We start from the raw sequence: 24,052 nt of genomic DNA on the forward strand, positions 1-24,052 counted from the left end.
GAACACTCAGGAGACAATGTCCAGTGGCAAGTAGATAAAGTCTAGAGAAGATGTCCATTTGGGAACTGTCAACTTGCAAGTGGCAGCTGAAGCCACAGGAACAGAATGCAATTGCTCATGGGAAGTGTGTTGGGTGGGACACAAGCACCAAAGCGGAACCAGGAAAAGCCTGGCATGTGAGGGAGAGAGGAGCTGAGAAGGAGGAGCCAGTGTTAAGAGAACGAGGCTGGAGTTCATGTCACGGAAGCCAACAGAAGAGGGGAATTCAGGGACACAATGTCAAAACGAAATGCTACAAAGTTCAGGTGGGATGTAGACCCAAGCCATATGGTGATGAGTGCGCCACCCCATTGCTGTGACTTTATGGACAGCAATTTCAGCAGCAGTGGGTATCAAAACACCCACAACTGAGAAGCAAAGAGAAGGTGAGAAAGTGGTGGCCATGAGTGTAGAATATTCTCAGAAGAGCTTGGCTTTGAAAGGGAAAAAGATCCAAAAAGGGGGTTGGCAAAGTCACAGGAAGGGTTTTTCCTACATGGGGCTTCACCAAGTTTGTAGGTTGTGATGCCACAGCCTGTAGAGGTAGAGACTACGAGGATGACTTTGACAATGCCAAGCTGGGAGACTAGAGAATTGTGATGTCATTAATTGCGGGATAAACTTTCCCAAAAGGAGTCACCCTCACAGGCTTTGGATTTGTCACCCTCCACAGGCTCAGATATTTTGACACTCCCTAGTGCTGAGCTACAGGCCAGTTCAGGCGAGGCGGGAGGGAGGAGAAGGCTCAGGGCCCTGTGGAGAAGCTGCCTGGCAAGGCTCAAACGTTGACATCCTGAGTCAGCGGAGTGTCGGGAACTCAGCGCTGGACACAGGCCCGAGTTCTGGAGCCACATGGCAAGCTGGCAACAGTGTGACGTGGGCCTCTGACCCCGATCGTCCCACATTTTTTCTCAGCATTTTGGACATTTATGGCGCGTTATCTAGCACCACGTGCCTTGTCGGTACACAGCTGTAATTCAGATGGATGAGGCTATTGTCTGCCTTTTAATAGCCAATTGCACAGCTCTGACACGGCTAAGGTTTACAAAATGACTAAATTAACCAGCCCAGCCATAGAATCAAGCTCTGACCTGAGTAGGCCAGGCCAGAAAAATCAGCACAGCCCTCATGAAAATGAGGGTATGAATTTCACAAGTCAGGCAACTCCCGCCATGTAGTGGGAATTCTACCCACTGGTCCTGATACTGGCTCTGCCAGTGAGGGCCTCTGCTTCATACTCTTTTTTTTTAATTGAAGTATAGTTGATGTACAATGTTGTGTTAGTCTCAGGTATATAGCAAAGTAAGATTTTCTCTCTCTATATATAAAATATTTATATATATTATATGTATATTTATATATATATTCTTTTTCAGATTCTTTTCCATTATAGGTTATTACAAGATACTGAATATAGTTCCCTGTGCTATACAGTAGGTCTTTGTCATTTATCTATTTTATATATATTAGTGTGTATCTGTTAATCCAAAACTCCTAATTTAACTCTCCCCCACTTCCCCTTTGGTAAACGTAAGTTTGTTTTCTATGCCTGTGAGTCTATTTCTGTTTTGTAAATAAGTTCATTTGTACTATTTTTTGGATTACACATAGAAGCGATGTCATATATTTGTCTGGCTTACTTCACTTAGTATGATAGGTCCATCCATGTTGCTGCAAATGGCATTATTTCATTCTTTTTATGGCTGAGTAGTATTCCATTGTATATATATATACCACATCTTCTTTACCCATTCATCTGTCAATGGACACTTCGGTTGCTTCCATGTCTTGGCTATTGTAAACAGTGCTGCTGTGAACATTAAGGTGCACGTATCTTTTTGAATGAGAGTTTTCATCTTTTCCAGATATATGCCCAGGAGTGGGATTGCTGGATCATATGGTAACTCTATTTTTAGTTTTTTAAGGAGCCTCCAGACTCTTCTCCCCAGTGGCTGCGCCTCTGCTTCCTTCTATGGAAAGGTGGGAGGGCTACAGAATTACTCTATTTCCTACAAAGATAAAGAAATCATGGACTCTCCTAAATGAGCACAGAATCCTGAATATATTCTAGTCCAACCTCCACCCCCCATTTGACTAATACGGAAATGAGACTCAGAGTTAACAACTTTCCAGACCTTTCTCAGTGAGCGGGTGACACGGAATCCACTGAACAGTGAGAAGACGGCTACCATGAGATGACAAGGCTTCTATGAGGTCCAGTCACCCCTTCTGGACAACAAACCACACCCTGTGGGGCTCGGAACTAGACACAGAGCCCTCATAATTTCTAGGCTGGGGGGCAAACCTGGGTAACGCGCTGTGGGAAAGAGACTTGGACAGCGGAGGGGGGCTGAGGAGGAGGTGGGTGGGCACAGCAGTACATGCCCCGTCATCAAGGTGCCCTGCACACCCCCCTCATCCTCCAAGTCCCCGCATTCGTCAGGACTCTGTGCTTGTAAATGAGAGCAGCCTCCCTCTGGCAAGCTGAACCAAAAGGCTGTGGAAATGGCCTTAGGGCCGCAAACTCCTTGAGCAAACAAGGGAAAAGTACCTGGAGGCCCACACGCTGCCTGCTGGAGCAGGGTTCAGTGGGGGAAACCCTCAGAGGTAAGCTCCAGAACAGCGCATGGACCTGTTCCCGGGCCGTGCATGGGATCTAGCTGGGCTAGTGTCAGACTCCAGCAGAGGGACCCCAGGCCTTGGGCTTTTATGGTTAGAGAAGCAGCAGCTCCTCTCCTGATTGGATCAGGACTCGGGATTTGATCACAGTGTGGTTTGGCAGAACTCTGGTCATCTGCCCGGCTCTTCCAGCTCAGTATTCAGAGTTGGGGAGCCGCAGCCCCACTCTGGCATGGCCAGGGTTTGGGGTTCCAGCCTATGACATGGCAGTGATCTACCAAGATTGGTCGTCTTCAGGATTCAGCTGGAGCCAGCTTCCTTGGAGCTCTGCAGGAGGCCAGCCTCTCTGTGAGGCCAGCCTGCAGAGAACAGCTAAACCAGGAATCAGCTGAATGCATTAGTTCTCACTACCCTAACCCCTTCTTCTCACTGCAGTCAAAGGCAGCTTTCCTAACCTCAAACTTAACCGTGGAACCCTCTGCTAAGACCTGTTAGTGTCTTCCCTCATCGGCACGATATAGTCAAACTGCTTAGCCTGGGATGCGAGGCCTCCTCCACCGGATCTCACCTCTCCATCCAGGCTTACCCTCAGCAGCCCCATCCCCAAATGCACTGGATCTGCTACCTCTCACCATTGCTCACAGCAAAGTGAGCCTTTTCCCATCCTGCCGGCCCCGTGAACTTGCAGACACGTTACCCCAAATGCCCTCATGGAGAATGTCTGGCTCCTTCTCCACACCCTGACTCTACAATTACCCTTGTCATTGCACTGCGTAGTTGTTTTCATACCTGCCTGTCTGGAGGTGGCTCAGTCATGCCATCTGCAGAGAAGGTGCCAATGAATAAGGATGAAGGGCATCAGCTGCATATACCCTTCCCCAGAGCTCAGGCTCCAAGCCCTTCTGCCCTACCCATAGCTGTAGATCTCAGATCTCACAGATGCTGAAACACCCACTCTCTTATATAAATCATGTTATCTTTAACTGTTTTAAAGCTACACACTGGACAAAATGTGGTGCTGGCCATTTCCTCTGAATAGTTGAATATACCAATGAGAACCTCAGTATTCCCTCTGCCAGGATGTGACTGAGGCCTCACTGTCAACTGACAGCGCACCCTGACAGTGCCCAGGGGTCTGGGGAAAAGGCTGGTGCTCACACCTGCCCAGGTACGGCACAGGTCTCCCATGAGCTCCAGGTATGTGGCTCTGTAAAAGTAAAGGTAGGAAAAGGAGGTCTCTCTCTTTAAGAAATCCTTTGTAGATCCACCCCCACACCTTAAAGTTACCAAACCCAGAAGGGGCTGCAAATGACATTTACAAGGTGGCAACAGGCTGCTGGCCATCACAAAGCCCACTATCTTTAAGGGAGATATGGCTATCTCAGTGAGTGGAAGTTCTTTGTTCTGAATGCATGACCCATTTTCAGTATGGTTTCCTTGGCAGTCGACTGAATGACTAATCGAATGCCCATTAACAGCTTCATGAATGAAAGGAAACGTATTTTAAGAGAGCTTCGTGCTGGTACCCAATTGCACCGACAAACTCTTTTCAAAGTCTGACAAGAATCAGTTTCAAATAAAGGGTGACATTTAAACAACTAGAAACCTCAAGGGCCATGATTATACAGCCTCCTTCACAAGCACCCTCCTGCTCGATGGTTCACTGGCAAGTTCACCCTGCAGATGCCTTCCCAGCTGCCCGAGGTAGGAAGGGCCTGGCTGCTGGCGGTTAAGAAGGCACCTGAATACGCTCTGCGAATCCTTTCCCAGGGTCTTCTCAGGACCCAGAAGCCCCAGTCTTATCTGTCTGTATATCTTCAGCCGTTGTGAGATGTATCAGAGCCTTGAAGAGGTACTCTGGGGAGAAGCCCCACCACCAGACCAGGCCAGGCCAAGGGCCTTGTCACTAAAGATGTCGGTCCAAGTGAGCATGACCCGCTTTAAGACAGAGATGACAGCTGTGCCCCCTCCTCCACCACCAGACCATCTCTCAACAGGGTGTAAGAATCACAGATTTCTTCTCTGAAGAACTTCCAGGTCTTTTCAGGATTTTCTCAGGCATCATTGTATCCCTACAAAGCAGTAAGTCACAGCAACAACTCCCAACTTCTAGCCAAGAAGCTTGACCTTGAAACAGTCCTTGATTCTCAAAAGAACTGAGGCCACAGGTCACAGATGAAGGGCAGCTTACCTGGTGTCATCTCTGGGAAAATAGCTCCTGTGCCTGGCTTACTCTACCCTGTCCACCAGGGCATCCTGCTGAGCATTACCACACCCCGTATCCCAGGACCCCACCTTGTTTGCTGACCTCAGTGTCTTATCAGCAGATTCAGCTCTGGGAAACTGGAATTCCTTTGGCCCACATCCAGCTCCAGATCAGCTCACACCCCAGTCTAGCCACAACGCAGCCCCACCCCTCAGCATGACTTGGTCAGGCCTTGGCCAAAGCTCTCTAGAGCTCCAAACTCAAGCATCTGGCCATCCATCTGCACACCCAAGAGGGCCCCAAACACAGCATGTCCAAAGATAAACCAAAAAAATAAAAACCCTCTCCATCTCACTAAATGGACCAGATATATACCTACTTTCCCAAGTCTGGAACCTGGGAATCTTCTTTCTCTCTCCCACACCCAAGTCATCCTGTCCATTTGACACCCAAGTATCTTTCTAATCCATTTATCCTCTCCAAGTCCACTTCTGGTTTGGTTGCTTGCCTGGCATTACTTTCTTTGGGGACTACCTCTATGCCCTGGTATGATAACCTTGCATATCCATGTGATTCAAGTGGGGCTGACCCCACCATCTTGATCTAGGAGTGGTCAAGGGATCCAGGCCTGGATACAGAAAGTGTTCCAGCCACTTGGCTACAGTCATCAGTTAAGGGCTGAACTATCAGAATCCTCCCCGGAGTTCTTACTGGGCATGGCGAGAAAGCTATGCTCTTTCTCCTTGGGCTCACAAGGACCAAGGTAAGACAGGAGCTGTGGGGCCTCTTACTATCACATGTAGAGTGTAAAGCCATGAAGAGACCAGCAGGATCAAGGGATTAGAGAGAGTGGTAGAGACTAAGGGGCTAGGAAAGGAGAGCTCTGATGTCATTGTTTTAACCCCTGAATCCAGCCTACAGTCAAAGAACTTCCTTTGGACAGCCCCATGACATGAGTCTATAAATTCCCTATTTCATCATAACAAGTTTGAATTGTGGTCTATCTCCAACTACTGAACACCTGCTGACTCAATAGCTCACAGGGACGGGTCTCCCTCTCTTCAATCTCACCTCCTGTATTAGTCTGCTAGGGCTCCCATAACAAAGTATTACAAACTGGGTGGCTTAAGCAACGGAGATGTATTGTCTCACAGTTCTGGAGGCTGGAAGTCCAAAATCAAAGGGCCAGCAGGTTTGGTTCCTTTTGAGGGCTGTGAGGAAGAATCTGTCCATGGCTTTCTAGTAACTTCTGGTGGTTTGCCAGCAATCTTTGGTCTTCCTTGGCTTGTAGAAGCATCACCCAGATCTCTGCCCTCATCCTCACATGGCATTCTTCCTGTGTGTGAGTGTCTCTGTGTCCAAATTTCCTCTTTTTGTAAAGACACAGTCATATTGGATTAGGGACCCTCCGTACTCCACTATGAGCTCATCTTAACTAAGAACATCTTCAATGCCCCTACTTCCAAATAAAGTCACATTCTGAGGTACAGGGGTTAGGACTTCTACTTATGAATGGGGGGGGACACAATTCAATCCATAACACCTCCCATCCCAACTTAGCTCTGCCTGCATCAGAGGCCTCTTTTGCCCTACTTGAGATCCTCTGGTTTTCACCTGCTTCTTGGTCCAGTGGCCGCTGCATCATCCAGCCCTGCAAGCCTCCAACCAACTTCCCACAGGTGTGACCTGATGCCGCCCCACCTCGTACCCTCACAACACTTCTCTTCACCTCTTCCTGGAGCTGTTCTGTTCATGGGAAAGTGTGTTCAGTGTCTATGAGTGCACAACTCCATGGGGGGAACCTTTGACGAAAGGAAAAAAGGAGCCAATGAATAAATTCTTACTTCTTTCTCCTTCCAGACAGACTGTCCTGAGATAGTTATACCAAAAATCAAGTGATCATCTGCCTCTTAGAAACAATCAGCTCATAAAATACCTTGGAATTGGCTCTCTCTTTTTCCCTGTTTCATTCCCCAGGTCCCTCAATCTGTTTCCTGGGATTGGATTCTCTAATAAAGAAAAAGCCCTTAAGCCTCTGCCTCAGCTTCTGCTTTTAGGGGAACCCAGGCCAACTCAGCCACAGTGCTCTCTCTCAATATAACCTGACCACGCCATTCCCCTGCTGAAAGCCCTGCAATACTTCTCCATTGTTCTAAAGTTCAAACTCTCTAGCTGAAAGCTGGAAGGCAGCTTAGAGGCCATCTGGTCAGCCTTCTTTCATGCTGCAACAGTCCAAGTCATGGGCTTTGGGATCCATCAGATTGGGTTTTAAACCTGGCTCTTTCTGAAAACTTGGATAAAGTTTTTCACCTCTCTAAGCTTCAGCTTCTTCATCTACCCAATCCCAGGGTTGAGGAGAGGCAATGTATGTAGTGTCTAGCAGAGTGTTTGGGACACTAAATACATAGCAGTCAGCATTATTACAGGTGAGGAATCGGAAAGCAATATGCAAAGGGAGCCGCTCAAGGTCCACAGTTGGCTCACAGTAGCTATCAAACCTGGGACCAAAATCCTACAAAGCCAGACTGGACTCCACAAACAAGAGGCTGAAGTTATCAATGCTCACTGATCAAATATAAAAGTGTTTAAATGTATTACTCTACAGATATTTCTTCTGCACCTCCCATATGCACACTCTTTTGAGAGCTAGATAGTGAACGAAACATACAAGGTCCCTGCATTCATGGGGTTTATATTCTAATGAGGAAATGAGACACTCCACAGTGAAGCAGTGAATGTGTGTAAGCATGTCATAGGGTGCTAGGTCCTATGGCATAAAGTAGGAATGCAGAGTGAGGGGGCTTATATTTTTATAACATGGTTGAGGAAGCAATCTTCTGATAAAAACTCACTTAAGGTAAAGGGAGCAAAGGAGCGAAACCATTGATATCAGGGGTAGCATTCCAAGCAGCCCGAGTGGGAGCACAGAGGGCTGAGGTAGGAGCAATCTTAGAGTGTTAAAGAGACAGCAGAGAGGCCAGCACTGGTGCAGGGGGTGGGCGAGAGTAAGGTGGTAAGAAGTGACGTCGGAGACAGGCAGATGTCTTGGGCAGGCCATGGACTGTGAATTCTACTCTGAGTGGCAGAAAGCTAACGAAGGGTTTTAAACAGAGGTGTGGAGGGACCTGACTTAGGCTTCAAAGGATCGCTCTAAGTGAGACCAGAGAGAAGGCCAGTGCAATAACATTGGCGGATGTGATGTTGGCTTAGACCAGGTGGCAGAGATGGGGGAGGTGAGAAATGGTCATTCTCAATACATTTTGAAGGCAGAACTTTCAGAACTTGTTAATGGATTGGATGTGGGGTGTAAACAGAAGGTTGCTCCCAAGACTGGGATGCAACGAAATGAAATGAGGGAGTTGCCATTTACTGAAAGGGGGAGATTAAGGAAGAAGAGGTGAGTAGGCAAATCAGGAGTCTGCTTTTGAACACGCTGATTGGATGTCCAGTAAACACAAAGTAATGGCTGGATAAACAAATCTGGAGAGCAGGGGGAAGTCCAGACTAGAGATCCCCGTTTGGGAGCACTGGACATTGAAACATTTGGTGGTACTGAAAGCCAGGAGCCTGGATGAGCCCACCTAGGGAATGAGAGCAGATGGGCTCCATGGCTTCCTGGGGACAGGCCAATGTTCCAAGGTCAGGGAGATGAGAGCCCAGGAAAGGAGCCTGAGAAGGAGTGCCCGGTGAGTCAGGAGAGAATGACAAGTATGGCATCCTGAAGTAGTCACATGCAGAAGGAGTTCCAAAGAGAAAAAACTGACCAACTGCTGCATGATGCTGATTGCCACATAAGACAAGACTGAGAATTGGCCATGGGATTTGGCAACACGGAGGTCACCAGTGATCTTGGCAAGAGCTACTTGGATGGACAAAAGAGCATGGGAGGAGGAGAAGCAGAGACTTCGAGATTCCACAAGCCTCTGGAGGAGTTTCGTGTGAAGGGGAGCTCAGAAAACTGGTGATGTTGGAGCGATGCTCGTGAGTGAATGAGAGGAAAACAAGATCGAGTGAACATGGGGGTCTTTTCATTAATGGTAATTTTTCAACAGTGTCCAGGGTACAGGGAAGCAGGCACTATTCAGGGAGTGGAAATCATTCCAGCCTCTTGGGAAATCAGTTTAGCAATACACATCAAGAGCCTTGAAAGATGTCCATGCCCTTTGACCCACTAATTCCACTTCTGGAAATCTCTCCTCAAGAAATAATTCCAAATACAGAAGAAAGTTCTCTGCATAGACATTTGTCACAGAATTATTTATAATAGGTCTAGGAACATCTAAATATGCCACAATAGATAATGATTAAGGATGCAGGATGGACCCACTGACTGGATTATAAACTCCCTGAGAACAGGGATGGTGTCTATTTTATTTATCACTTACCCCCAGCACCTACCATGTAACTGATATTTGTTGAATGAATGAATAAAAATTCTTATAAAGTTAAGCAAAAAAAGATAAAATAATCCTTAAATTTACATGTAAATCTGCATATGCTCACAGTATGATCTCAACCATGTTTTAAAAAAACAAACAAACAAATAAAAAAACACCCTAACACTGTGTATATAAAAACTAAAGAAATAACTCCCTAAAATGTAAACAGTAATCATCTTTGGGTGGTGAAATATGATTTCCTTTTTCATTTTATTTTTATTTTGCATATTTTTTTAAATGAATATGATTACTTTTATGATGGAAAAAACAAGTCAAGGTCATTTCTTTAAAAAGGGAGGGCTTGGGAGTTCTCTGGCGGTCCAGTGGTTAGGACTCAGGGCTTTCACTACCATGGGCCGGGTTCAACCCCTGGTCGGGGAACTAAGATCCCACAAGCCACGTAGCACAGCCAAAAAATAAGAAATAAAAATAATAAGGAAAGGCTAAAGTTAGGCAGGATTTACATTCTCATCGACAGGACTCAATAAGGTTTTGCACCCTCTGAGTGTCCCCAGGCAGTCTTTGTCGGTGTGAGTCTCCAATTCCAGCCATGGTGCTCCTATGAAGATGGGTTCCTCCCACTACTATCAGGGGCAGGTCTATTTTCTGGGTGAGAGAAGGCCCCTCCAAGAGCTAAAGAGAGATGCTGTTCAGAGGTACCAGCTTTCACTGGAGCATTTTCTAGATTCTTAACCAGCTGGCAAAAATAATATCCAGCGAGATGGAAAACTGTTGATGATACAGTTTTAAGTGAAACAGAGCAGAATACAGAGGAGCATGTCCGCCAAGAATATAACCATGCAAACTGTTCATTTCACAAATATTTATTGAAGGAAGGAAAAGGCCACAAGAAATATGTCCACATGCAGCCAGATATGCAATCAAAACTGAATCTACCTTTTCAGCAATACCATTTTACAGCCATATCTCTAGAACTAGGATTCCTATGGCTCTACTGTAGATCCCACGGTGGGTGTCTAAAGGGGCTCACCGACTGGCTCCAGGCTCCAGGGCAATCTGTTTCCTAGAGGAGAGCTTCTCAAATGTTTGCACCATTAACTCGGAGATCTTGATAAAACGCAGATTCTGATTCAATAGGTCTGGGGTGGGAAGAGAGATTCTACATGCCAAACAAGCTCCAAGTGATGCTAAGGCTGCTGGTCTTCTGAGTACACTTTGAGATTCAAGTGCCAAAGGTGCTGGATAAATGGGAAACCCCAAGGGTCATTAGGAACCAGGAGCAGGAGACAGCCATCCAGGCAAGTTGCGCCAACCCAGCAAGGTGAGGGGAGCACAGAAGATACTCAGCGAGGCTTCCATCCGCTACCCGAATTCCCAATGCCAAGCACCTTCACCAGATGCTCAGCCTGGTCCCCCAGTCCTCAAGCATGCTAGCACCCTAAAGCATCCTTGTCCCCAAGCATCTTGGCACCACTGAGATGAGTGATGACACACAAACTCAAGGCAATTGTATGGGATCTGGAGGGGCCTGAGGCCCCCAGTTCCTTGCGGAGCTTGAGCAATGACATCTTTCTGGAATGGGTCCCAGGGTCTGGGCTTTACTGGCAGGTGGTTACCTGGAGCAGCCAGCAGCAGGTGGCACCAGAGGACAAGCACAGGCTGCAACCAAGAGAATGGCTCAACAATCTGTCCAAAAAACCAGGATAAAGGTGAGCAAAGGAACGGAATGAGAGATGTGACCAAAAGTTGGGGCAAAACAAACAGTTCCAGGAAGGGAGCTGGTGACTCAAAGAGCCGTTGTCTTTGGTGTCAGCTGTACGGGTTCCTGGTCAGAGGCCAGGCCAGAGAGATGATCAAATGTGGCTGTTCAAGCTCCTGCTACCTGGCCCTTTGCCAGATGCCCTGTGTAGAGCCAACCCTAGGGGCCTCACAGTGAGGCCCCTCGAAGGGTCTGGGGACTTGAATACCCTGCCCCGGGAGGCCACGGTGGGTCCAGCCACTAGCCACTCTGCAGGTCTGAGCAGGTACAACCAGGCCTGGACATCCCATCCAAGGTGGCCCACAAGCAATCTTGACATTTCCCTTTCTGCAAGGACAAGCTGTCTGGTCCACACACAGATGAAGCCTTGGATCCAGAAGCCTGAACCTTGACCTCCATGGGTGAGATATTCACACTCATCGTAGCCCTTTCTCCGTTTCCCAGGCTGGCTGGAGGAAGGGGGACACTCTGCTCCTTCCAGCCCGTGCCCCAGACTTTAAGAACTCCCTCCCTGGCCCAGCCATTACTGAAAGCTGCTGGGAAGCCCAAAGTCCTGGGGAGGCTTCGGAAGAACGGTGACACATCACCTGGGGCAAGTCAGCTCAGGGGCAGCGTGGAACGAAGGAGGCTGGAGTCATGGCCTTAAGTACTGAAAGTCTCTGCAGTGGGTGGACTGGGGAGGGTCGCAGAGTCCTTGGCCAGCTGCCTTGTCAAGAGAGGTCCTGGGAGGCAAGGAAGGGCAGGCGAGAGAGTGTGGCTGCAGCAGCCTGAGCCCTTCCTACACTGGACTGTGGCACAGGGTGCTGTCCTCAGCTGAGCACTCAGCAGGGGCACCTGCTACCTTTCTTGTCACCATGGTCAATCTTTCTGGAGCTCTCTCCCTGTGCCAGGGACTGTCCCAGGCATAGGGGACCCAAGCTCTTTGACAATACAGATGTCACCCTCAAGGGGCCCACAGTCTTATCAAGGAGAGATACTTGCAGGCTTATTTCCATTCAAGGTGGCAGATGCAAAGAAAGAGAAAAAGGGTGGAGTAGGATGTGAACCCTGGAATTCCTGCTGCTCGGGGCTGATTTTCCTACTGCAGAGGAGTGCGAACAGGCTGCCAGGGTCCCTTCTCTGCAGCTGGATGTGCTAACGATATACAGTAATCCCACTGTCTTGCCTCCATAGAACTCTTTACCACTTACAAAGCCCATCCACAAACATCGTCTCCCACAGAGGTTAGGGGTTTACCAAGGTCCAGAACTCTGACTCCACGTGTTCTTCCCCTCACCCCACCATGGCCTTGCAGCCTCACCGGTGGAAGTGAAATCCCTGGGCTCCCGTGCTGGGCATCTGTGGCTGAGCTACCAGAATGAACTACAGACCATCAATCAGACCATCTCCGGCTCTGGCATCTGCTCAGGATACACAACATACTGTGTGTGACCTGCAGAATCCAGACTCAGAGTTCTCCCAGGAACAATAGCTGAACCATCAGAATGCTCGGCTTCACAAGGCAAATGGATGCAAAAACAGGCTCTTGCTACCCTATCTGGGCCCCACAAAGCCAGTGCCACCCCCAGCTTGCAACGTGCCCACTTAGCTAAGTGAGGGAGGCTGGTAATGAACATGGCAGAGAGAAGCCCTAAACCTGGCTAGATGGGGTTGGACCTGCCACTGAGCCTCAGAGACCCTTTGGAGACTTCCGTGTGCACTGTGGACAGAGGCAGATGCTCGGACTCCTCCACAGGGACGCTCTGCTGGCAAGTCAGCACCAAGGCCTTGACCTCCTTCTTGAAGTTGGTGTTGAGAAAGCCATAGATGAAAGGGTTGACACAGGTAGAGGCCATGGCAAGCAGGTGGCACACCAAGAAGATGAGGTTGCCATGACAGATGGGGATGGCCTCATGGTACCAGTCCTCCAGGCTGTTGAACACATGCAGGGGCAGCCAAAGCACAGCAAAGGCAGCCACCATTACCACAAGGATCACATTGATCCGCTTCATCTGCCAAGCCCGAAAGCTGCAGGTGCCCTTGCGGAATACCCGCCCCCGCTTCCGCAGACGCTGGTAGATGCGAACGTAGCAGACCAAGATGAAGGCCAGTGGGATGCAGTACTGGAAGAGCAGCAGAAAGGTGGTGTAGATGATGCGGTGATGGTCCAGTGGCCAGGACTCAGTACAGACCACCTTATCCACCAGAAACTCCAGAGCCTTGGAGTGGTTCTTATGAAAGACATTCTCTAGGATGCTGTTAGCCAGGAAGGGCAGGGAAAGGAAGCCCGCAATGAGCCAGACGACCACAATCCCCAGGTAGGCCTGGGAGACACTGGGTTTCCAGCCTGTTGGATTAATGATGAGCTGATGCCTCTCCAGAGCCACAAGTACAAGCGAGAGGATGGAGACTGTCACCGACATACACTGGATAAAGGCCGATATCTTGCAAAGGACCTCGCCAAAGATCCAGTAGTCCATGATGGTGTAGATAGCCGTGAGTGGCTGGCAGATGAGGCACATGAGGAAGTCAGAGAAGGCCAGGTTGGCAATAAGCAGGTTGGTCACATTGGCCTTCTCCTTTTGCCTAATGGTCACACATATCAGGCAGAGGTTGCCCAGGACTCCCACAATGGTCTCAACGCTGTAGGAGGTGACAATGAAGACCATTGGGTCTATGGAATCCTGGCAGTAGTCAGAGAAGTTGTATGAAGTGTACAGAGAACTTGACTTGCTCCTGTTTTGACCCTGTGGGGATTCTGGGAACAGCAAGGCCAGGAAGTGAGAGATGTTCATGGTGGATGTGAAAAGATTCCAGGAGATTCAATGATGACATCTGCAAAGCAAAGACAAACGGCACTGAAGGATAGTGCCTCCTGTGTGGAATCCAGGGAAGAGTGGGGACCAGGTAGAGAGGTTCATGGCTACTTCCTTCCCAAGGCTGAGACCTAGAGGACCTGAAGCTCAGAGATGTAAAGCAACTTGCCCATAGTCACACAGCTAATAAGTAATGGGGCCCAGATACAAACCCAGGTCTGTCTGACGTCAGAACCTGTTCCACAAATTCCCTCTGACCTCAGAGTTTGAGGCTATTTTGATGATAAAGAAGTTGGACTGTTGTTTGCAGAGTTCAGGGACAGAATTATTTAGGGAACACGGGTAGAAATCCCCTTATCACATTTTATGCAAATAGAGACAGCAACACATTCTGCCATGTGCTCAGGTCCTTCCATGGCACCCCCTTTAGGACAGAACAAAAACCTCGGGGCTTGACACACAGTGTGCCCTCCTGGTCTCAGCCCCTACTTGCCCTGCCAGCCTTGTTTCTCAGGTGACACATGGCAGAGTTGAAGACAGCCAGGTATGCAAAGACTGGGGCATCAGCACACCAGCTCTCTCCTCCTGACCCCTATGTGTACACACACACCAGGCCAAGGTCAAGGGATGCCCACTGCCTTCCCTATGGGTCCCCTCCATGCTTATGCTCAAGTCACAGCTTGCAGCTCCCAGACACCAGCCTGGGCCATACCTCCATGTCCCGGCCCAGCCTGGCCGTTTTCCTCTGGTGCCTCAACACAAGGGACCCTCTGCCAAGACTTAATTGGAATTTGGACTCCAGAGCCTCCAGGTGGTAACGTCAATGACAGATATTTTGACATGGAGCGCCACCGTATCATCACACACCATTGGGGCTCACCTTCCTCATGACTTCTCTAGTCATCACTAATCCCACAAGCAGTTCTCAACCTTCAGGAGACATCAGAATCATTCTAGGAGCAGATTGAAAGCACAGATTCCGGAATCCCTCACCAGGAGATGCAGTTAAGTGAGTCCAGGATGGGGCCCAGGAATCTGTATTTTAACAACTGACCCATATGTCTCCGATGCACATGGTCCTTGGACCCCCTTTTTAATAAGTACTGTTCATAGAGGAATACCCTATTTCAGATATTCTTTAAGGCCTTATAATGGTCGTGTCTATTTGTGAACTGTGAACATTATATATGTTCTTTATGTTCAAGTGCTAAGTTAGAGACAGTTTTTATAGGGTATAGCCAAAATTAACCAGAGGTCAATAAAACCTATTTGTCAGCCATCAAAAATGTCACTCACTGTACATTTAATTTGGCTTATAAAGATGAGTCACATTTTGCCACGTACAAGATCGTCATGAATTCGAATGACAGTTTATAATCTGGTTATTTCAGCTACCCAATCCCAGAGGCAAGAGGATTTTTCTGGAACCACAGTCTTCGGGCAAAAAGAGTCATTTGGGGCTTCCCTGGTGGCGCAGTGGTTGAGAGTCTGCCTACCAATGCAGGGGACACGGGTTCGAGCCTTGGTCTGGGAAGATCCCACATGCCGCGGAGCAGCTGGGCCCGTGAGCCATAATTACTGAGCCTGCGCGTGTGGAGTCTGTGCTCCGCAACAAGAGAGGCCGCAACAGTGAGAGGCCCGCGCACCGCGATGAGGAGTGGCCCCTACTTGCCGCAACTAGAGAAAGCCCTCGCACAGAAACGAAGACCCAACACAACCATAAATAAATAAATAAAATTAAAAAAAAAAAAGAGTCATTTGGAATTGAATGTGACAAAATGAAATATACCAGGCCGAAATATAAGGTCCAGTATTTGAGTGAAAAAACAGCCATAGTTGCATGAAACTGTGGCAGATACACTGTGCTCAGAAGCAGCAAATAAGATGGAAACCCAAGACTCTGGTTGATCAACAGCCAGGGCTGGGTCAACAATGGGAAACAACACCATTGGTTCCAAACTGGCCAAGCTCAGCATGATCAGAGTGCCATTACTAGATGGGGAGGGCTCCAGAAAATCCTCCCTGCTTCGTTCATTCATTCACTCAATAAGCATGTAGCAAGTCCCACGCTAGAAACAAGGTCTGCAAAGATGACTTATACAGCCATGTCCCTCCCAGACCAGAGGAACTAGCCACCAAGAACACAGATGAACCTCAATGCCACACTGCCATCGCCAAAACCAGTATGAATGGAATGCCTGTGAGCTGGGAGATCAAGGAAGGAAGCAGGGAGATGAGAGAAGAGGGGACATGGATCCAGGGCTCAAAGGATGAAGAGGAGTTAACTATCCAAATAGACAAGGTGGAGGAAGGAATTCAAGGTACAGGGAACAGGGTACAAAGGCAAGGAGGCAGGAAAGAAGAAAGCCTCCTCAGAGAACAGTAAGCAGTTCAGAATAACTAGAGCCTAGAGTAGGTGGAAGGGAGTGGCAAAAGATGGGCTGGAGAGGTGGGCCAGACCAGGAATGCTGGGTGAGCTGCTGAAAGGCTGCCAGCAAGCCCAAGTTCATTCCAGAAAGGTCACTTGGATGTAGAGAATAGATTGAGGGAAAGGGCCAAGACAGGAGGAGGGGGAGGGCCGAAGGCAGCACTGGGGATCTGCCTGGCTTGCAGCCCTCTTCTCAGAGAATCCATAAAGAGCTAACACAAGGGATGGTCACCAGTGAGCCAGGAAACCCCACACCAGTCCCTGCTGATTAGACCACACAGATGCCTGAACCCAAATCAGCCCTTCCCAGCAGCTTCTGGGACTGGGGCAGAGGAGGGAAGTGCTGGGGCTGGGAGAGCATCAACATGGGAAGGAGATCTTTGGGGGGACCAAGAAAGGAGCAGAACTGCCAGCTGGCCCTTGCATCTTTCTCCAGAGCTGCAGATGCTGGAAGGGAACACCAGGGAGGGGACCACCCCATAAGCCCCTACCCCAGAAAGGCCCTCTGTACACAGGAACTGAGGATTTCCAGAAGCATTCTCCAGGGGCAAGGCAGTAATAATTCAAACCCCTGAGCCCCAGGTCAGCACGAAAGCTGGATTCCTTTTGCAGAAAGTGCACAGGGGCAGTAGGGAGAAGGCAGTGGCAGCACGCATGCAGAGGTGACTCTGGTCTGAGTTTGGTCCCGCAGACACATGGGAGGCCCAAGCAGCCTCAGGGGCTGTACCTGGGCGGGGGTTGGGGAGAGAATGGAAGCAACTGAGCCTGCCATACCCAGAGGAGCAGGAAGGGGAATTTGGAAAGACAGGCAGAGGAGGGAAGGCGGGAGCCCAGTCTTGCAGAGAGCCCAAGGAGGGGGGGTGTCTTGCCTCACCCTGGAGAGCGCACACTTTGCTGGGAGACAGAGGGCAGAAGGGACTTTAGCCTTCACTGAGCTTTGGGCACAAGACATCTCCCTGAGCATTAATGCACACCGCAGCCCTGGGAGGAAGGCATTACTAGACTGAACCATATGAAATTGCCAGTATCCAACCACTTTCAACCTGCAAAGACAGCAAATTCATATGGTTGGATCTAATATCAGCCCCATTTCAAAGAGGAGAACACTGAGGCCCAGTTAGATGAAGGGACCTAGCCAACGTCCCCACAGTCAGTAAGTGGCAAAGCTGAACTGGAACCCTGGTCAGTCTGATTCTGAAGCCCCCTGCACCAGGCCCTGCCAGACAGAGAGATTTTGAAAAGGAGGAAAGAGGAGCGGGGCCTGTCTTGAAGCAGGAGGTGAACTAATGTGGGGTAGGCGGAGCAGTAGAGGCAGGGTTGGAGATGGACATCCAAGGTCCCCAACAAAGCGTGACTGGGTGAGCACCTGGGGGTGCCGGGATGTGGCTCGGCCAAGTGAGAAGATGCCCCAGGTGGGGTGGCAGCTGCCCAGCGTCCCCTGGCCTCGTGTCCCAGCATGCTGGCTCAGACCCCCCTCCTCCCGGGGCAGCTCTGCGGACAGCCCAGCCTCTCCAGCCCCTCATCCTTCCCAAGCAGATGCGGGTTTGGAGTCCCTAATGGAATGACACTCCTAGATAGAGCTGCCTCCTTCCCGACACAGTTCGGAACCCCAGAGGCCCCTCGCCGGGGCAGACACAAGAGCACAGCTCCCAGGGGAGAGACGTGGGCTTGAAGGGCTATCACAAGCGAGTGTCTGTCCCTTGCAGCCTCCAGCAATGCAACTCTTCACCTGGATCACCTCAAGGTGATCGCATCCACTCCCCAGGGCTGCTGAGCTGGGGCCACTACGACCACTTCAGACCCTTCTGGGTGATTTGGAGTTCCCCCGAGGGCCCTCACACCAAGACTGTCCCTCACTTCCCACTGCATTCTTCAGAGATGCCCAGTGAGGACCAGGAGACCTCAGGTCCTCCAGGCACACTCCAGGGGGTGGTGATTATGGGAGCGGGAAGGCAGACTATTGTGAAAAGTCAGTGAAATAGTGTCTCCGGGTTTAGTTCCCAAGCAGCTCTCGTGACAAGGTGGGAACACCTGCAACCCGGGGGGGAAGGGGGGAGGCCTCCACTGCAGCCTGCCTTCCCAGCACTCAGGGGAAAACTAATGGATAATACAAATAATATCAATTCTCCCACGAGGTAAGAATGGAGAGAAGGATGTCTGCTTTGTTTCCTGAAATTTCAGCAAACAGCTTCTGTCTCCTAAAGCCCGCAGCGCCCACATTTTCCACGCACCCCTTACCTCCTCTCCCGGCAGCACACAGGTGAGGACAGGTGAGACTGAAGGAGCCCAAGTCCGCTCGAGGAGCAGGGTTCCCCGCACCGCCCCGGTTGCGCGGCTCTGAGCCCCTGCGAAGCCCTCCTGGCGACCCCTCCCCAGGCCCCGGCAGAGGCAGCGCGCGGCTTCCCGGGGACCCCTCGGGCCCGGGTCCCTTCCGCCCCTGGGATCCACGGGGCAAATCGCAGGGCCCGCGCCGGTCTCACCTGCTCCGGCGGCCCGGCGCTCTCTGCGTGCGGAGCGGAGCCGCCCTGCCCGTCTCCCCGCCCGCTCGGCTCCCTCCCGCGCCGCCGCCGCCAGTGCCCGCCCAGTCTGCCGCCTGCACCGCCCATGAGGACGCTCCGGCCGGCCGCCGGCGACCCAGGCGCCTGCTCCGGAGCTGCGGCCGCGAGCCCTCCCGTCCGCCGTGCGCCAGGAGCTGCAGCCCCGCACGCCGGCCTCCCCCACGCCCACCTCGACCCTACACACCAGCGGGCTGGAACTGCCCTGTTGGTGTTCTCTCTGAGCCCCAGTGTCCTCATCCATGAAATGCGCATAAGAAGACCTGCCTTTCATAAACTCGTTCACAAATATTAACTACAGGCCTCCTATGAACCTGGCTCTCCTGCTAGACACAGAGCTGAGCAAAACAGAGTTCCCATCCTTGTGTTATCCCGGAGTTCCCAGCCCTGGGGGGAGAAGGCCCATCAGGGACAAGAAAAAAGTAAATAAGTTAATAAGTTATTGCAGGGAGTGAGATGCTGTGGGGAAATGGTTCAGCTTTAGATATGTGGGCCAGGCAGAGGGCACAGTAAGGGCAAAGGCCGTGAGACTGGAGGCATTTGCTCACTGGAGATCACAGAAGGGCGGTGTGGCTGGAGAATGTCAGGGCTTTCAGAGGTGCATGTGGGAACAGTCAGGGAGGCCCTGGTAGATCCTGGAAAGGCCTCCAAGATTGTTGCAACAAGAATCAAATGAGAAAGCACTTCTCCATTGGAGTCCACGTGAAACAGGACTTGCCTGAAACGGGACAGTGTTTATTACAAAGGCTGCTCCAATTTTGAATACACTAACTTAAAATTTCCTCCAGAAGGCCACATGGAAAAATCACGTGTGTACTTGGAGGACCTCCTGAGAGTAGGCTTTGCTTCTGGGGCACTTCCTAAGTATCCGACATGCACAACTCTTCTCTAAAACCTTCCATGGCTCCAACTCACAGAAGTGGAGTAAAGCAGCGGTTACCAGGGGCCAGGGGGTTGAGGAAATGGGGAGATAATTGGTCAAAGGGTCCAAACTTCCTGTTATAAGATTAACAAGTTCTGGGGATCTAATGTACAGCTTGGTGATTATAGCTAATGATACTGTATTATATACTTGAAAGTTGCTAAGACAGTAGATCTTAAATGTCCTCACCACGAAAAAAAGAAATGGTAATTATGTGACGGGATGGAGGTATAAGCTAATGCTATGGCGGTAATCCTTTTGCCATATATAAATGTATCAAATCAACTCATTGTACACCTTAAGTGTACATAATGTTATATGTCAACTATATCTCAATAAAGCTGGGGGGGAAAAAAAGCCTTCCATGGCTCCCCATGACCCACAGGACACAGCCCAGACCTCCCAGCCACTCCCCCACACACACCAAGTAACCCCAGAGGCACCATCCATGGTGCCGACTATGGAAATGTTTCCAGAGTTGTGGGCAGTGGCCCTTTCTAGAATGACAGCTGTCATTTATGGCCCATGTGGGCTCTGCAGACATTACCCTATTGGAACATCACAACAGCCCTGAGAGGTGGGCATTTTTATTTCTGTTTTACTGATGAAGCCAAGTGAGACTCAAGCATTGAGCAACTTACCCAAAGTCACTCAGCTAAGAAACACTCAGATCCAGTCTGCCAAACACCCACGCCTCTGCTCACTGGCCCCTCCAGGTTTGCAGCTGCCATGTCTTCTTTCAGGACCACTCTCGTCCCTGCCTTGATTGCCTGGGAAAATGCTGCTCCTCCTTCGCAGCCCAGCTCCGAGGTCCCCTGTGCCGTGACGCATTCCTGCAGCCTTCTGTGCTCTGCTGCAGAGGCAGGTGGCAAAGCCTGCTTGTATGTTTACACAACATACTCCCCATGTCTAGGGCACTATTCCTTGTCTCTGCCCTCAGAGCCCAGCATGGGTCCATATACAGTGACAGCATTCGACAAAGGAAAGAAGGAATGCATTTGACGGAACTTAATCATAATGATGGCTTCCAGGAGTCTAAAGTGAAGAGTATTTGGGACTTCCCTGGTGGTCCAGTGGTTAGGACTCTGTGTTTTCACTGCAGGGGGCAGGGGTTCAATCCCTGGTCAGGGAACTAGGATCCCACAAGCCACGCAACGCGGCCAAAAAAGTAAAAAATAAAAAAATAATAAAGTGAAGAGTCTTTCCTGTCCAGAAACCATTCACCTATAGACACCTGTTCTCTGTGTGGGCAAGAACTCAGACAGTGACACCTCCTCCTCGTGGGGAAGCTGTTTGGGGCCAAGGGCTGAGGTCTTACAGGTGAGCCCTTTGAGCAACTGCCCAGGGCTCCCAGGCCTGAGCCTGAGCCCCCATGGATCAGAGAGCAGCTGAGGGAGCAGTGAAAATAGTGACCAGCTTCCGTGCCAGGCAGCAGCACTTTCCCTTATTCCATCCTCACTCCCACCTTGTGAAGTATGATCATCCCATTTCACAGGTGAGAAAACTGAGGCTCGAAGAAGTGGAATGACTTGTCTCAGTCATCCAAATTGTAGATGGTTGGGTTGGGGTTTGAACCCAAAGTCCGAACTCCTTCTTCAGCACCGGAGAGCCCCCGAGAAGGGGAAGGAGTGCCTGATAGCAGACATTCCTAGTTAAACCAACACAGCAGGAGCTAACTATCAGACCCTTTGCTCAGCCGGGGAAGGAAACAGCAACCCCTGGTGGCAGCTGAGCCCTGAACAGAGCAGAGCAAGAATATCTGGAGCTCCCCAAGAAAGCAAAGCCCATGAGCAAGAAACCGGGAGCTGTACTTCCCCACTCGCTAGCATCTGGGGCCAGGACCCCAGTCTGGGAGGTCCTGCCAGTGGCCAGGCTGCATTCTGCAGTCTCTGGGGAAGGGGCTCAATAGGGTTTTCCCTGCACCATAAAAGTATCTGGCTTTGTCCAACCTCCTAGACATTGTCCTTCCTTAATAGCTTAGTGACAGACCTCACTTCTTGCCCCCTTAGGAATGTTCCACGTGAATCACCTTGGAGTCAAACAGGTGTGTTTGGCCCTCGACAGCTCAAAGTTTGAACTCTCAGTCCACTGCAAAGTCAATCAATGCTGTCCTTGGTCTGATGGAGAAAGCTGAGGGTCAGGAAGCAAAGATGGACCCAATCCACTTCCTTGCTGGCAATTTGCTGTTACTTTGAGCATCCTGAGAACCAGTGTGGTGAGTGGTCAGGAGCCGGGCATGGGAGCCAACTCGCTAAGACTCAGATTCTCTTTTGTAAAATGGAGCCAGTAATAAAATCTTGCTTGAGAAAAAATGAGATGAGATGCAAATAGCTCCTAGTACAGTCCCTGGCAGGAAACACATCCTGGAGATCTGTGGCTGCTGTTATCATTCGTGTGTCCTATGTGCCTGTCCACCTCCCTGAGCTCCCTACCCACAGCTAATGAGCAGTCCCTACCAATTCTAGTTGAAAACCTCTCCAGCCACACGGCACGATCCACACCTCTCTCCTGAATTAGTCCAACAGGGTCCTAACAGGCTCTACGTGCTCAGCCATGGGAGCCTGTAAAGTCAGCCTGACACTCTTTCTGGGGTGATGGAAATGTTTTATATCGCCATCTGGGTGCTTGTCACTTGAGTGTATAAATACACATAACTTCATCAATTAAGATATCTGCACTGGGCTATATATAAATTATATCCTAGTAAAAATTTGAAAACAAATTCTAAATGATTAAATAAATAAATAAATAAAATCAGTCTGACACTATTTCTCCTTAAGGTTTCCTAAGGTGCCTCCCCCAGACTCCTTCTCCACATAAACTCTTCATTTTTAGGGAATATCATTGTGTTTTACACATCCAGGCTTGTGTAGATGTTGCTTCTACAACCTGGACTCATTGAGCTCATTTTGCACTTGGAAAACTCCTACTCATTCTTGGAGACACAGCCCTCTGTGAAATATCCCTGACCTTCCACCTGCTCATTCTAAAGGGAAGCTGACAAGTATGTCGCCCATACAGAGAGCTCCCGGGTAGCTGTCTTGCTTTTTCCCTGGAAGACACATAGCAGAGGAAAGCCTCATCAGCTATCCAGGAAAATCCATTTATTTTCCCATTCTTATGAACAGAGAACCAAAGAGTCCCATACATTCAGAAAGTCAACAGCACAAAAGAAAAAAACGTCAAGATAAATAAACAAAATAATTGGCCTCAAAAGAAGCTGAAGTACCTCAGGAAATAGAAAAGAACGTTAAGAGACCAGAAACTTCCATTAATCCTTAGGGAGATTAACAAAGTTGCTGAATCCAGCAAATAAGAGCAGATTGCTATGAAAACATGAGACCAAGAAAGCAAAAAAGAACCCTTGAAAATTAAACGTATGATTGCTGAAACTGAAAAATATTTTATTGGGAGGGATGGGAATATTGGGAAGGTAAAGAAATGTCTCATAATGTAGAGCAAAAACACAAAAAGATGGAAACCCTATGCAAAAATAAGAGGCACAGATGATCAATGCAAATGATCCATTATCCAATTAATAAAATTTCCAGGAAGGGAGAACCAAGAAAATGAAAGGTAGCATATCAGTCGTACTCTAAGCAGGAGAGTTCACCCCCAGATAGTCACATGAAGAGATCTTAATGGGAAGGTAACAGAGAGGTGTGGGCAGAGTTAAGGGAAAATACAGGATATGGTGAGGCAGTCAAAGACTAGCAAAAGAAGTTACCACCCTACAGCTCATGGAATCAGGGGAGACAATCGAGTCACAGAACCAGGGGACTGTGGAGGAAGGGCTACCTGATTAGCTGCTATAGTCTAGAGGCATGGCACCATCACCAGAGACTCAGCATTCATGAGGATGGGCCAGGGTTAGGGAGTCTCAGAGGCTAAGAGCAGGGAGTTGGAGCCCAAGTGGAATGAGAGGATGTCCCCATAAGGGGCAGACCAGGTGGGTGTTGGAGCTGAGTAGGGAGGAGTACATCTGCACAGGGTAGGGCAGCTACTGGAGCAGCCCAGCACTGTGAGAGCAGAGCACCCCATGGTGGGGAGGGTCTGGCATGGGATGTCAGAGCCAGAACAGAACAAAGAGAGTAACCATACAGGGGAGCAGGGATTTAGTAGCCCAACGCACAGTGTCAGAGCCCAAATACAATGAAGAGGGTGTCCACACAAGAAAAGGGAACCGCCAAGGTGGAATGCCAAAGCCCAAGCAGAATGAGGTGCTGGTGGGAGGGTGTCCTACTATGGGAAGTTGGCTCCATGCAGGGGGATCAACCAAGCAAAGCAAATATATTAAGAATGATGGGAGCCAGTTTTCTCACTGATTCA

At 49.6% G+C, this 24,052-nt stretch overlaps 1 protein-coding gene across 3 annotated transcripts; it reads right to left on the reverse strand.

Annotated features, from left to right (window-relative positions):
- Nucleotides 1-2,581: 2,581 nt before the first annotated feature.
- On the reverse strand, nt 2,582-23,802 carry LOC309642477 (neuropeptide Y receptor type 4-2). 3 transcript variants are annotated; one of them, XM_082424071.1, is made up of 2 exons: nt 18,989-23,802; nt 2,582-13,837 (listed from the first exon to the last, which is right to left on the reverse strand). In XM_082424071.1, exon 2 carries the CDS (start codon nt 13,795-13,797, stop codon nt 12,664-12,666), a length of 1,134 nt encoding a protein of 377 aa, XP_082280197.1. In that variant the 5' UTR covers nt 13,798-13,837; nt 18,989-23,802; the 3' UTR covers nt 2,582-12,663. The 3 variants fall into 3 exon arrangements, with proteins under 3 accessions (XP_082280197.1, XP_082280196.1, XP_082280198.1); XM_082424070.1 differs by lacking the exon at nt 18,989-23,802 and adding an exon at nt 18,727-18,978; XM_082424072.1 differs by lacking the exon at nt 18,989-23,802 and adding an exon at nt 18,485-18,716.
- Nucleotides 23,803-24,052: the final 250 nt, after the last annotated feature.

This window comes from Balaenoptera physalus, assembly GCF_965194825.1.
Source record: "Balaenoptera physalus genome assembly, chromosome: 14".
In the NCBI taxonomy this organism is placed as follows: Eukaryota; Metazoa; Chordata; class Mammalia; order Artiodactyla; family Balaenopteridae; genus Balaenoptera; species Balaenoptera physalus.

Excerpts from the sequence above, each read along its gene's own strand:
- LOC309642477 (XM_082424071.1), bottom strand. The coding sequence starts at position 13,797 with ATGAACATCTCTCACTTCCTGGCCTTGCTGTTCCCAGAATCCCCACAG.